The sequence below is a fragment of the Varanus komodoensis genome, unplaced genomic scaffold, assembly GCF_004798865.1.
Source record: "Varanus komodoensis strain SLA01 unplaced genomic scaffold, ASM479886v1 scaffold22, whole genome shotgun sequence".
Taxonomy (NCBI): domain Eukaryota; kingdom Metazoa; phylum Chordata; class Lepidosauria; order Squamata; family Varanidae; genus Varanus; species Varanus komodoensis.
Genome location: NW_025335606.1, coordinates 16,559,243 through 16,573,691, shown reverse-complemented (window position 1 = coordinate 16,573,691; position 14,449 = coordinate 16,559,243). Strand labels below are relative to the sequence as shown.

The window sequence follows — 14,449 nt, the reverse complement described above, 5'->3', positions numbered from 1 at the left end:
CTGATGATCCTGGGTGTTGTGTTTCTTTCCAATGTGATGCTTTAGCATAGGGCTAAACACGAAGTCCCTGAGCTTTGGGAAAGCCAGATCAGATGATCGTGATTCACAGAAGCTTAAAAAGATGGAGAAAGAAGAGCGAGATTTCCGGAAAAAGTTTAAAGTAAGTCCTTTGGTCAATTGCTGGTATGCTGACTTTTGACTGCTAGTGCCTTCAGAGAGCTAACACTGAACAGAGCATGAAAACAATCCTAAATACTAAAATAGCATAAAATGCCAGTCCAAAGTAGAAACACATCTAATGTTTCATAAATCACATAATCAGCTGTAATGAGATTTAATGAGGCTCCCTGGATGAACAAAGTCTTTGTCCACCTGAGCAAAGTCTTTTCCCATTAAGAAGCCAAGCAAGTGTCCTGAAGGATGGCCTTCCACAATCCAAAAGCATGCGACTAGCACACCAGCCAAGCTGGTAAAAAGTCCTCTGGTCCACCAGTGCCACCTGGAGGATCCAGGAGTGGTGATAGATGCAGGAGCACTCTAGGCTTCTGGAGAATGAGCAGCTCCATGCAGCTCAGGCTTTACTCAGCAGAACCCCTAGTCAACAGCAGAAATTCACTCTTACCTGGATTACACAGATTCATAACACAGGCAGTGACAATGAGAAGGACAAAGAGGTTCTGGAGGACCAGTCAACAGTTCATGAGGCTGATTCACCAGAACAGGCTAGCTCAGTCTATTCTGGGGCCTATGGGTGAATTTGGAACATCGAGAAAGTATTGTTGGCAGTATCACAATATGACTGCCATAAGGACAGGCTCATTGTAAACATGGTGGCCATGGTAGTTCAGCTGTACCCACCAATGGAGGCTAAATGATTAGGCTAAAGGACAAAGGCCCAGGAAACTGAGCACAACAAAAGTGGGAGTCTGAATTCCAAATTACATACCCATTCCCTTGAATCTAGCTGTCTGCTCCAATAAATGCCAATTTTATATAAAGCAAAATACCCATTTCGTAGTAGGCAAATATGTTAGTAAACTCACCATCAGATTTCTCTTTGTGCCAGCAAACTCATCAACCCAAGTCTCCTTCTCTATGTGCCAATCTTCCCCACCTCTCTTCTCACTTTGCAGACCTTGCTCTCCATGCCAACCATCTTACATAGCCCAATCTCTGTCTTTCCATATCCCTCTGCCCCACATCACTCTCTGTTCTTATTTTGCCCTCCATGGCCACATTTCCAATGAAGTGCTTGAGGCCATGGAAATGGGCAGGGTAGACTAAAAAAACAATGGCCGGGGAAGAAGTAAACATTTTCTGTCCCAGTGCTGTAGCATTGTTCAAAAGCTGAACCCCTACATGGTTGGGCTAAAGTAAAAACAAAACATTGGGTTATTGGATCACCAGTGTCCAGGTTTCCTGCTTCCCTAAAACAGCCTACTCATTTGTTTATGACTGCTCCTGCCAGCAGCTTTGCCATACACAAAGCACTGGACTCCTTCCCTAAATACTGGACTAAAGTCTGCAGAGCCATCTGAAGCAACGTTGCTTAGAACGGGGGTGCACAACCTGTTACCCCTCAGAGCCTCCTCTTGGGGGCTGTTAGGGCTGAGGGTTGAGCATGTGTGCATACAGCATGCTGCTTTAAATGCAGCCTCACAGGCAGACACATGCTCTCCCGACCCCACATGGTCAGGTCATTGGATGGCATGCTCCTTATGCTTCCACATGGGCCCATGGAGTGTAGGAGCTCCATTACTCTGGAACCTCCTGCCACAGGAAGTTAGGTGGGGCCAACATTGCGTTGTTTTGTCCCCTCCATTTCAGAAGAACATTTCAGTAAGTCTTCTTTGGCTGACCATCCAGTTGCATTGATTTAACACATTGCTGTATTCTTTGTGTCTGTTTTTTATTGGTTCACTACTCTGGCATCTGTTAGATGTGGATGGTGAATAAATGTTGTAAATAAATAAATGTGTGAAAGCGCACACACACACTCACTCACTCACTCACTTGGAAGATCTGTCTGAGTTCAATGGGACTTGCTGTGAGCAATTTGTTTTGATGTCGGTAGGAGTAATAAGCAAAATTACCTCTGAGAATTCAGGTTTGCTTGATAACCTACTTCCATGGAATATATCCCACTGAAATAAATAGAACTTTCTTCTGAATAATAGGACAGGCTTCTGTTGTCTGGCTGGAATTATTAATGCCTCCTGGTAGGTGCCTGTTGAATTAGTGAAATTTACTTTCTAGTAGCCATACCTAGGGATACACTGTTAATTTAAAATGTTACATGATGTGAGCTGACTACAAAGAACTTTTAGATCTACCTCAGAGAATAAATATTTATATTGATTTCCCTTGGGACAATATGTGAAAGTGGTACTTCCTCATTCCAAATGCTGAAAATCAACCCCATGTTCTGACTGGAGGGGGAAGTTGTTCAGTTATTTCAAGAAAGTTTGAGGATTTGATTCAGAGTAAGTGCAGACATTCATGTTACAATAACTATTGTCCACTGACACATTGGTGCCCATGATCACCAAGGGAGACCCCACCTATAAACTCCAGTCAAAGCCACAAGGTACTGGTGCGCCAATATTTTTGAAATTAAGCCAGCAAAACAACTTGCAACTCTAGCTGCACAAGCAGGCATATGACTTTTGCTGTAAGGTCTTTCACTCCATACCTGGAACAGCAACATACTGATGATTGCCAAAGTATATGGTAACTTGAAATGTCTTGTTGCAAAAAGGAACAAGAAAATCTTAAATGGTGAATTATACCTTGTCTGTAATGCTCATGTGCCATCCATCATTGCTCTTGTTTTCACAGTATGAAGGTGAAATTCAAGTTTTGTATAAAACAACCATATCTCAAGCACCATCTCCAAAGAAAAGAGGAAGCAAAGACTTACCAGTTAAGCCAGGAGACTCGGTTGAGGTCATTAAAAACGTGGATGATACTAAAGTCCTGTGTAGGAATGAAGAAGGGAAATGTAAGTATAAATTGCATATTCAGTCCTGTCTTCTACTCTCTTATTCATGATAGCAAGGGACTGAGAGCCTCTTGTATTTCCAAGAACACGGGGATCTAAACTGGCATTACTGGTGATGACTGCTATCACATCCAGGTCAGTCATCAAAGAATGCTGAACAATTGGTCAGTTTTTTCTGTTATTGTATATAACCTGGCTAGGTCCCATGTTCTGTTGCTAATTTTTATCCAGGTTATTCCTTCTAAAGGATGGTTGAGTAATTCAGAATTAATGAAAACACTACTTGTTAAATGAAAAACCACCAAATGCTTTTCAACACACTTTAGTGCTGTTTATTTCACTCACATCCACTTGGAACAAAGCCATGAAGCATAAATGAGATGCAAGTGCTTTCACAGGCTGTGTAAATAACTGCAGAATGGAGAATTAAAGGTTATGTGCAAGCATTATAGCTCAGGAAGGAAGACAAAGAACTGATAAAGCTTTCAATCCTTGGAGTGAGTGTTCTATTATAAAATTTTGGTTCCTTTAGTTGGGAAATTATTGGAATCTAGAGATTTCCACCCTTGCTAGTAAGTACTTTTACTCAGCCTCTGTGCTGACGGGAAGGTACTTTTAGCCTAGTTTTCTGAGGTCCCCTAGCCATGCATTGTTCATCAATAAGCCTGTCTGTTATCCTTCTCTGTCCCCTTTTGGAGTTTGAAATGAGAGGAATGCTGAGCTGGGCCTGTGACCTTTCTTTTTATTTGTCTGCAAAGCTCCAGGAGTAGGTAGTACAGCTCCAGGCACAGTTGCTCCTGCCTTTAGCTTCAGGCTAAAAGCTTTTAACAGTGGGGAGTCACATAAAACTTTTCCTAGGGAGAGATGTTGAGCTTCTCCCTCCCTTACAAGCTACTTTGGGAAATCTTTCTCAATAGGATCCTTGCAAGGAAGCTATATGAGGAGGACAGTCCTCTTCTTGAAGAGTTGTTGGAGGACAGTCTGTTATTTGAGTGCATTCTCTATTTAAAAGGCTGTCCTGTCCTGTTCTGTCCAGTTCTTCTTTAAAGAACTACAAGAACAGTTGCCACTCACAGTTAGCAGTGGGGTGAACAGACAGGCACATAGGCCACCTGGCCACACAGTCTTCTATAATGGGGCAATATGTAATGGATTTCTATTTATATTATAATTTGTTGTTGTTGTTGTTAGTCGCGAAGTTGTGTCCGATCCATCAAGACCCCATGGACAACATTCCTCCAGGCCTTCCTGTCCTCCACCATCCCCCGGAGTCCACTTAAGCTCACACCAACTGCTTCAGTGACTCCATCTAGCCACCTCATTCTCTGCTGTCCCCTTCTTCTTTCGCCATCTATTGTTCCCAGCATTAGGCTCTTCTCCAGGGAGTCCTTCCTTCTCATTAGGTGGCCAAAGTATTTGAGTTTCATCTTCAGCATCAGGCCTTCTAAAGAGCAGTCAGGGTTGATCTCCTTTAGGACTGACCGGTTTGATCACCTTGTGATCCAGGGGACTCGCAGGAGTCTCCGCCAGCACCACAATTCAAAGGCCTCAATCCTTCGGCGCTCGGCCTTCCTTATGGTCCAGCTTTCACAGCCATACATTGCAACTGGGAAAACCATAGCCTTGACTATACGCACTTTCGTTGGCAGGGTGATGTCTCTGCTTTTTAATATGCTGTCTAGATTTGCCATAGCTTTCCTCCCCAGGAGCAAGCGTCTTTTAATTTCTTGGCTGCAGTCCCCATCTGCGGTGATCTTGGAGCCCAGGAAAATAAAATCTGTCACTACCTCCATTTCTTCCCTATCTATTTGCCAGGAAGTGAGAGGACCGGATGCCATGATCTTAGTTTTCTTAATGTTGAGTTTCAAGCCAACTTTTGTACTCTCTTTCTTCACCCACATCAAGAGGCTCTTTAATTCCTCTTCACTTTCTGCTAGAGTGGTACATATAGTATATTATAATAACGACGTCTAAATTTTCATCTATACATATCAACTGGCATAGGTAAATATTAAGCAAAGCACCATCCTGAGTTGCCTTCTTTTTTGGGTGATCCATAAGGAGCTGCCCTATTCACTTTGACCTGGTACCTATGATTGTAGAGTGGATAATAAGCCACGGTGGTTAAATCACCCCAAATGCATTAGGATGGTTGGGTGGTTTGTCACCTACCTCAACTACCCACTCTCAGTGGGCCAGTGAAGATAACTATTCAAACGCTTGATTCAAGGAGAATAGAGAATAAGTTGAAGAATTGCAATTTAGAAAAAAATTCAATTAATTTTAACTAAGTTCTAAAAATATGATTGAGAGGATAATGATTACTGAGTTACAGCAAAATCTTTTGTTTTTAATGCGCTGTGCAGTATTTGCTTGAGATTCCTTGGTGTTTTTCAGCTATATATAGCTAAAGATCTATATATAGTGTTATTTTTATTTTTCTCTCTCATCTTTAAACTTTGTTAGTAAAATGATAATCAAAATGAAAAAGATAACTATGCAAACCTAACCAGCATGCAAATGGCACCTGTTTCTTCTTGGGCAAGGCTTTTTCTAATCCAGTTCATAGAGATGTAGGCATATAATGAATGCCATGCTGAAACTTCAAATTATACATGTTTCAGTGGCTTTAGCTCAGGTTTAGCTAAACATAATGCCCTTTGCTACACTTCCCATCATTCCTGGACAGTATGGCTGTTACACTGGGTGGCGATGATGAGTGTTGTAATCAAACACATCCGAAGGGTGTCAGGTTGGGGAAAGCTGGTTTAGCTTTTGGCATTCAGACAATATTACAATATCTATTTCACTTCACAAAAGCTAACACAAAACCTAAAGACAACTTAGGTTATCCGAGTTGTGTACTAACCCTCAGGAAGAGTGTTCTCTCTAGGCAATATGATGCGAGAAGGGTGTGTGTGTAAATTTAGTGCAGCCATAGCACTGACAAATCAATGATTTGCTCTGAAGGTTTTCCTAATGGCAAAAATCATCTTTTTGCTAGACAGGAAAAAGGGATTAGAATACCCTAAATATGATCTCATTCCCCCATGGGAGTTGTAGTAAAACTGCTGTATTGTCCTCGCTGAAGGGGAAATCTTCCCTGGCTTGAAAGAAATGACAGGAACTCAGGTTTCAAAGGCCACCAAGGGAGTTGCATTAGCAGGCTCAGAATGTTTGCTTTGCAGTTTTTAAATGCAACTGCGGGGAAGGAAGGTGCTGTGCATTATTCTTGCTTTCTCAGATGGGAAACCAAGTCACAAACACTAAAAGGAGTAAGCCAAGTGTAGCCTTTTTTAAAAAAACAGTTTGTATGTTCTAGAAAGAATGGCTATGCAGTACCTCCAAGGCCTTTTCAGAGCATGCACATGACAACCAGATTTTATTTTTGTGCTGCTGTAGTGACATTTGACTTCTACTGAGAACATAAAGAGCTATGCTCAGTTGGACCAAAGGTCCGTCCAGTCCAGCACTCTGTACATGTGGTGGCAAAGCAGCTGTCCACAGGATTGGTCAAGCGGAATGTGTGCAAGACCTCCTCCTGCACAAGTCCTCAGCAACTGGTGTATGCAAGCACACCACCTCTGGTGAAGGAGGGAGCAGAGAGCCGACAAAGCTAGTAGCCACTGATAGCCTCCTCCCTGTTGAGTCTGATCAACCCCTTCATCCTCATAGATGACACTTTGGTATAAGTGGATAGTACACACACACACACACACACACACACACACACACAGAGAGAGAGAGAGAGAGAGAGAGAGAGAGAGAGAGAGATCAGGGAAGAGGTGCACTCTAGTGCTGAAGAGCAGGAGCCTCCAAGTAATATTTCTCTTGAGAATAGTGAAAAACAAAAGGAGGAGGGCTATTTTATTACTCAATGTTTCTTGAAGTTTTTGACTGCAAGATGAAAGATTTCCTGCACTTCTGGACGGAGTGCTGTAGAATGCGAAGTTCGGAAGATAGTTGCTATAATAATCCATTCTTGAAGCTGCGGACAGTTCCTCTGAATACTTGCTCCAAGGCAACAGCAGAAGGCAACAAAGAGTTCCATTTTGGTGGTGGCTTCCTCAGTGGTGGAACATTTTCCCCAAGGAGGTTTGCCTGACCCAACATTTTCAATTTTTTGGCATCAGATTAAGATTGTACTCTGCTCCCAGGCATTTGACAGCATAGAACAGGCTTCTTGATGTCATTTTAATCAGGTTTTGGCATTATCTTGGTGTTTTGTTGCTTTTCAATTATTTTACATTTTCAGTTATTTTAAATGTTTGGTCTCTGGTGCAAGTCTCCCCAAGGTTGGTTGGTTTGTTTTAGAAAAGTCTCTAAAGTGTCATCACCACCACCACCTCCAGTGGCCAGATGCACAAGCTCTTCTGCACACTATTCAGCAGTAGTGGATGTCCATTTTCCCCTCTGATTTCATAAAACAATCAGAACAAACAGGTTCATGAAAGTGTGAAGCATTGCTGTGGGGATGGACTTTATAAGGAGTATAAATGTATGCATAATGCATAGACATTTCTTCTTCTCCCATAATAAAAAGACCCAGGCTTATCCTACAAGTGAATAGTGGGACATTCAGGACAGATCAAAGGAAGGAAAAATATTTTTTTCCCACACAGCACATAGCAAAACTATGCAATTGGCCACTGGAGGCTGTAGTGATGTCTGCCAACTGGGATAGCTGATCAGATCCCCTTTTATGAATGATATGGCTATGAATGACTGGTAGTTATGGTGGCTATATATTATCCCAGTATTAGAGCTAATAAACCTGAGAATACCAGTTGCTGGAGAACAACCCAGAGTCTTAACCCATGGTTTTGATGCATAGCTTTAGCCCTAAACAACTTAAGCTGCTGGGATTGCATGTAATGATAGCACAATTTGGTTGAAAAACATAGGATATTACATGGGAATATATGGGATATTACTTACTTGCTTGTTCTTGCATGACTCCACCAAATTCCTAGGTTAAACAACCAAGGACTGTGCATAATGTGAGAACTTTTACATGTATTCATTGATTTATTTCAGAGAGTTTTAACCTGCCTTCATGGGTATTCTGATATTACAAATGGCTTGAAAAGTTACATAAACATATATGCAGTTACATTTAAATACATGCATAGCAGTAGCAGCAGCTAATGATTTTTAAGCACCAGATGGAGCCTAGAATAAATTACTCGCCAGGCTTTGCATTCAAGACAACAACCTGGTAGTGCTAAACCTTTATACAGTGGTACCTTGGCTCACAAACTAAACCTGTTCCAGGACTCTTGTTGTGACCCAGATTGGTTGGGAGCCAAGTCAAATTTCCCCATAAGGTTCAATGTAAATAAGGTTAATCCGTTCTGCAGCTATTTTTTTACTCACAAAAATTTGAAGCAAAGTGACAAAGAATGACAAAGATCGTGGGCATCTCCCCACACACCCCCAGCGATCTTGCGGGGGATTGGGGGGAGACGGGTGCTATCGGGGCACGCCAGGGGGGAGACGGGCACAGGCGTGGACGCGCTCGGGGGGCGGGGTAGGCAGGCCCGGATGCGCTGGGGAGGCAGGCGCGATCGTGGGCGCGCTGGGGGGGGGGGGGGGGGGGCGTTTTCGGGCAGGGAACACGGGTGCAATCGCGGCCATCTCCCCCCGCCCCAGCACGAACATGACCTTCTCCCCCCCCGCCCCCCAGCATGACCACGATCGTGCCTGTGTAGGGAAGGTGGGCGCGCTCACAATCATCACCTGATGCAGAGTTCGCGACCTGTGGCAAATTTTTTATGAAATTTGTGTTCACGACCCGATTTGGTCGTGAACTGAGGTGTTCGTGAGCTGAGGTGCCATTGTATGTCTCTCCAGGGAGGGCATTCCAAAGGTGTCACCACTGAGACGCCCTGTGCCTAGTACTGGCCCACCTTACTGGTCATCTTGGTGGGCCAAAGAGAAGGGCTTTTGATCTTAATATTGGGCAAGCTGTTCATAGATAGAGCTGCAAGAATGTTAGGAAGAGGCCCTCGAGTGATGTGTCTAAAATGTCATAAACAATTCCTTTTCTAACATGTGGAAATAAAATCCAGAAACCATGAAGGTGAGGGATTAAATGATTTTTATTCCACAAATGGACCATTATGCAGTCTATAAGCACCTCTGATCTTCCTTCAAGATAGTACATTTTTTATTACTCTTAAATTGTAACACATCTCACAGAATCAGGACAGAATCCAAGTATAATACTGGCAGTTTCAAATTATAGTTTTATTCTTCTGGTCTTAGCGGAAAAGAAAGATGTCAGCTTAACACTGAAAATAATTATGTACATATAATTTTACAGATGGTTATGTCCAAAGAAGTTGCATAATGAATGAGTAAGTACAATGGTTTTATCTTGAAACTCACTAGGAGAAACAAAATTGTCAATAATAGTTCCCCTGAATTAGGTTTAGAGAAAATGAATACTACTCAGTGAAAGTGCTGAAAAATATCTGCTTTTATTAATTTAGCAGAAATTAATTAAGCATTTTGTAAAGTCTAAACACAAGTGTTTTCCTGATTATTCTGATCAGGACAATGTTTATGATCTGTAGAACATTCCATATTTTATTAACATATAACAATAATAATGGAAAAAACCCACTGAGAAATGTTCATCATTCAAATGAATGGCAATTGTGCAAGTTTTATTTATTACTTTCTCAAGACAGCATGATTTTTTCTCCCACTCTCCACTTTACGCTTGCAACAAACTTTTAAAGTAGGCAGCAAATCATGGCTTAATTATGCATACCCAGTATTCCAGGCACATTATTTGTACAACTAATTCTAGGTTAACTTTGAGTTGTTTAGCCCACATTTAACCCATAATGTGTGTGTTCTCACATTATGGAGCAACTTCCTGTCAGGCCATCAGATGTAATATATTAATAATAGCGGCAGCACACAACCTTGTCAAATCATGGGTTAATTAATGCACAATTTGTTCTCATTAGCTGCAAACCAGGTCATTATCTGGCCCATGGTTATCCCATGAATTTTGTGACTGATTAGGGATTTGAGCATGTGATTTCCCAGTTCAAGTAGAATTCTCTGAGTCCTCTGAAGCATTGCCCTTTGCCCTTCTTCCAGTCATTTGAACTAGGCTTGGCCCAACAAATCTCATTAGCAATCGCCCAGTATCTTCTTCCCCACATTTTATCTTCAGAAATGTCCCTTGAAATATTTAAATTGCTTCTAAACAAAATAATTGCCTTTTTGATGTATGAGCTGAATTCATGTGGGATTTAATTCTAAGTAAACACCCACAGATGGGTGCTTAATACCATTTACCAATTTGAAAACAGTGCTTTTGAAGGCCCATAACAGTGGCAGAGTACATGCTTTGCAGGCAGAAGTCTGTGTTTTGAGGGAGTTGCTGAGAGAAACAAGCATCTCAGGGAGAAAGGTTTAACCTTTCCCTTCTAGCATGTAGTAGTTCCAATCTGGATCAGCACCACACGCTCTTATTCTACAGTAAGCACCACAGGAAGGGGGGCAGCTGCTTACTACCTAATTAATACTACACTTGACTCTTTAATGCAGCATTTAAACATTTGGCCCCAGGTATGGCTGCAACATTCTGGGAATTGTGGGCCTTTTTTCTGTCAAAACATGCAGAGAATTATAACTAGAAAATACAGAGCTAGATAGACTTACTAGAAAGCATTTCCACTTTTCTTAATGTATGTGAAATAATTAAACCAATTTGATTTTTTTCTCTTTCTCTAAACCTACAGAGATGAAGAAATCTACGATGATATTGCTGATGGTATGTTGCACATGTCTGGAAAAAATTGTAATAATTTAGGATCAAGTCAATTGTTTTTGTGTTTGTTTTTAATTACAAGGCCCAGCAGTTTTAATACAAAATGGACATTTTCCTCTTTTTCCCCTCAAATAGGCTGCATATACGACAATGATTAGCTGAAACATCTTCCCAATGTGAGGTTCTGGATCTCTCAGCTGATTTAAGACTGAATTGTGTTACCTGAACTGGTTGTTATATAGGTATGAATATATTTGGTTAAGTTATTCCACTAATTCCTGGACTGTGAAGTAGATCTCCCAATGGAAACTGTTGTGCCTTGCTTTACTCAGCAGGAACCAGGGGCACACCTCCAAGGAACTTCCTCAGTACGATGCAGAACACTCACTGTTAAATCACCAAGGCAATCAGCCAGTTCTCTCCCGCACACTTTTTTTTTGTTCTGCAAGAACATACCCTCTTTTTTAGTGCCAGGATGAAATGAGGGACACTCATAAGAACGTAAGAAAAGCCATGCTGCATCAGACCAAAGGTCCATCCAGCCCAGCACTCGGTACAAGTGGTGGCAAACCAGCTGCCCACAAGATCCCTCAAGCAGGGTGGATGCAAGACCCCCTCCTGCCCAAGCTCCTCAGCAACTGGTGGATGCAGGCAGGCCACCCCTGGTAAAGGAAGCAGCACACAGCCAGCAAGGCTAGCAGCCACTTATAGCCTCCTCCCTCATGGATCTGTCCGGTCCCCTTTTAAAGCTGTCCGGATTGGCAGCCATCCCCACTTCCCATGGTACCGAATTCCATAGTTTATGCATTGTATGCAGAAGTACTTTCTTTTATCTTTCTAATCATCCCACCCATCAGCTTCATGGGATAACTCCGTGTATGAGTGTTTTGGAGAGGTAGAAAAACTCTCCCTTTCCGCTTTCTCCACACCATGCATTATTGCACTTTTGTGAGCTTCTGATTCCCGGGCTCCTGTTCTAAAGTTCACTACCTGAAGTGACCTGGGCCTATTACAGCTCCTCTTCAGCAGGCCCTGCACTGGTTTCAAAGGAAAGCAGGGCATATTAGTAAACCAACCGTAACAGCTTGTTTTGTACATGCTAACCATGTGTCATCTCACAAAGGGATTAGTGACACTTACCACTGAACAGCTTGAATTAAAAAACACATTAAATGTATCTACACAGTGGGAATATTTTATATAAATGCAGGTTAATGCTTTTCTTACATGAAAACAACTTTTACTAGAGAGACCATGGGCCCTGGAATATAAAATGAGGCAGAACATTGGCATTTTTCTAGTGTATGCGTTTTGCATGTAGTCGCATTAGATATAAGCATGTTAATACTAGTCATTTATATATGCCAGTTTGCATACACAGTCCTCAAGTTTAATGTATAGAGCTAGGGACTGAAACTGGAAGAATTCCTAAGCATGTGAGTTTAAACTAATAGTTCTGAAAGACATGCCCACTACCTCTCCCAGAGATAAGAAAATAGACAGAAGGAAGACGGCAAACAGACTAGTTTTGGATCTGATAAACAGTGATTGGAACTTCAGCCCAAGTACTTCCACTCCCTTGCTTTTCCTCTGATTTGCCTTTCCCTCCCTGCTAAGAATGAGCACTTTGAGGTGATCCATTAACTTTTTAAAATGTCAGGTGCATTTGGAGAAGGTTGTGACAATTTCATGTTGGTTTACTTCAGAAAAACAGCAATAGTAAAGACATCACCCACACACAGGCTGGTGCAATAATTAGCAATAACAGTGACCTGGGGACAAGGGAATGGGGAGAGGACTGCATTAGGTCCCAGCTTCTCCAGTGCTACCATCTGGCCAGGAATGCATGTGAAGAGACTTCAGCCACTGGATCAGATCTGAAACTATACGACGTGTGCAGCACCAGTTTGTACGTACCTTTCCACAGGACGGAGTACATGTGTGAACACCCATAGCTGGATTTGAATGTTTGCGCTACCCTCAAACACATCCAAAAGACAGTTTGTTAAAGATGTCACAGCCATGCTTTGGTAATTTTTAAAAAGCTTCTATTATGTATTTTGGTGTGTTTTAAATTGATCATGAAAGTAATTTAAGTATTTGTCAACAATGTTTTCTTTTGTGCTGCATACTGAGATTCTAGCCTGGAACTCTCCAGGACTTAACATACCAACATGCTATTTCATTAATCTAAGAGATTTCTGTGGGTTTTGTTTTTGTTTTGTGGGGGGGATACTATTAATCATCGGTTTTTATTCTCTGTAGAGTTTTTATGATTTGAACAACATTAAAGCACTTACATGTTTTCTAAACTGCAGTCTTTAAAAATGGATCTCTTCATTCACCAACAAGTTTTTCCAGACAGGTGTCAGAGTCACTGCATTTAGAATGCATGCTTAAAGGCAGGCAGAGAGAGTTGATAAGAGCATATGCCTGGCATGGAGCCATCAGGAATGAAAGGAAGAGAGTCAGAATTACAAAACTGGGCAAGTAGGACATTACCCTCTGCTGAACTGATATTGTAATCTGACTCAGAGATGTCATCCTTCCCTTCCTCCAGGTGCTGAACTTCTTTTAGCCTGGAGGCCAAGTTTAAGTTTACAGAAATTCCTGAGGGCCACTTTCCAGCATTGGATGGAGCTGATGGGAAAAGGGAATAGGGCCCAAGGTAAAAGTGTTCAAGAGCCAGTCTGTTTTACCTTCTTCCTTTCAGTAAATAAGCCTCAAAAGAAACATTTCACCATTTTGCCCAAAAACCTGGGCAAAAGCTAGGAATCCACCAAATGATCAGGGATTAGAAACGGGATGGGGACTGGGGAAGTGGAGTGGCCATCAGGGGAAACCCAACTCAATTTGGACTATAGGCAGGTTGAATTTGACCCCTGGGCCTGAGTTGTTCCATCCCTGCTTTCCAGAAGATCTCTCTCTCTGACGTGTGTCCCTGCTGCAGAAAGAGACCTACCTGTCACAGGTTCCCTAACCTCTGGTTGCTGGGCCAGATAAAGTAAGTTGGGGGAGATGGGAGGAGCACTGCAATAAGCAGTGCTTATTGGGAATGGGAACTCCCAGAGGGTTGGGCCATGTATTTAGATTCTACTGCACTTCTATTGAGATAATTGGGTGTTACAAGATCCCAAATGGAAATCTTTGTGCGTGGGAAGAACAGAGAAATTTTCCAGCTGTTTAGACAAATCACAGTCCTGCTGTTAGCTGAACCAGACACATCACAAATCTGAATCAGAAAGGTGCTACTCACTTGTGCCATTTGCAACCAAATGTAGCCAAGACAAAAAGTTGCCTCTGTAACATCAGGACTTTGGGATATTCTCACATCCTGCCTTTTCAGAACTGGTGATTAATGTCTGGTTGAGTGATCAACAATGACCTGGATTCAACAGGAGGACAGCAAGTGAAGCTTTGTCCATTTTCCCTCTTTGCATTTATCCTAGAAAACCATATTGTTAGCCAAGGCCAGGGAAAGAGAAATGAGGAGTTCTAACCTTAGGTTTCTCAGTCAAAGTATTTTAGTAAACTGCAAATTTGGAAAGAATTTCTAGATAAAAATCAGGCTGCAAACTGATCTGAGTAATCATGAATTGTTTAGTATGAATCATCAAACAAGTTGCATAATGAAGTCATCATATTGTTTTAGTATG

At 41.9% G+C, this 14,449-nt stretch overlaps 1 protein-coding gene across 3 annotated transcripts in view; it reads left to right on the top strand.

Annotated features, from left to right (window-relative positions):
- Positions 1-11,385, top strand: part of FYB1 (FYN binding protein 1) — a 65,451-nt gene extending 54,066 nt beyond the window's left edge. For all 3 annotated transcript variants that reach the window (XM_044431300.1, XM_044431299.1, XM_044431301.1), the window contains 5 exons: positions 46-160; positions 2,839-3,001; positions 9,327-9,360; positions 10,765-10,796; positions 10,929-11,385. In XM_044431300.1, the coding sequence (XP_044287235.1) occupies positions 46-160; positions 2,839-3,001; positions 9,327-9,360; positions 10,765-10,796; positions 10,929-10,951 (367 nt within the window). In that variant the 3' untranslated portion in view covers positions 10,952-11,385. The remainder of the gene's footprint in view (positions 1-45; positions 161-2,838; positions 3,002-9,326; positions 9,361-10,764; positions 10,797-10,928) is intronic.
- The last annotated feature ends 3,064 nt before the right edge of the window (positions 11,386-14,449 follow it).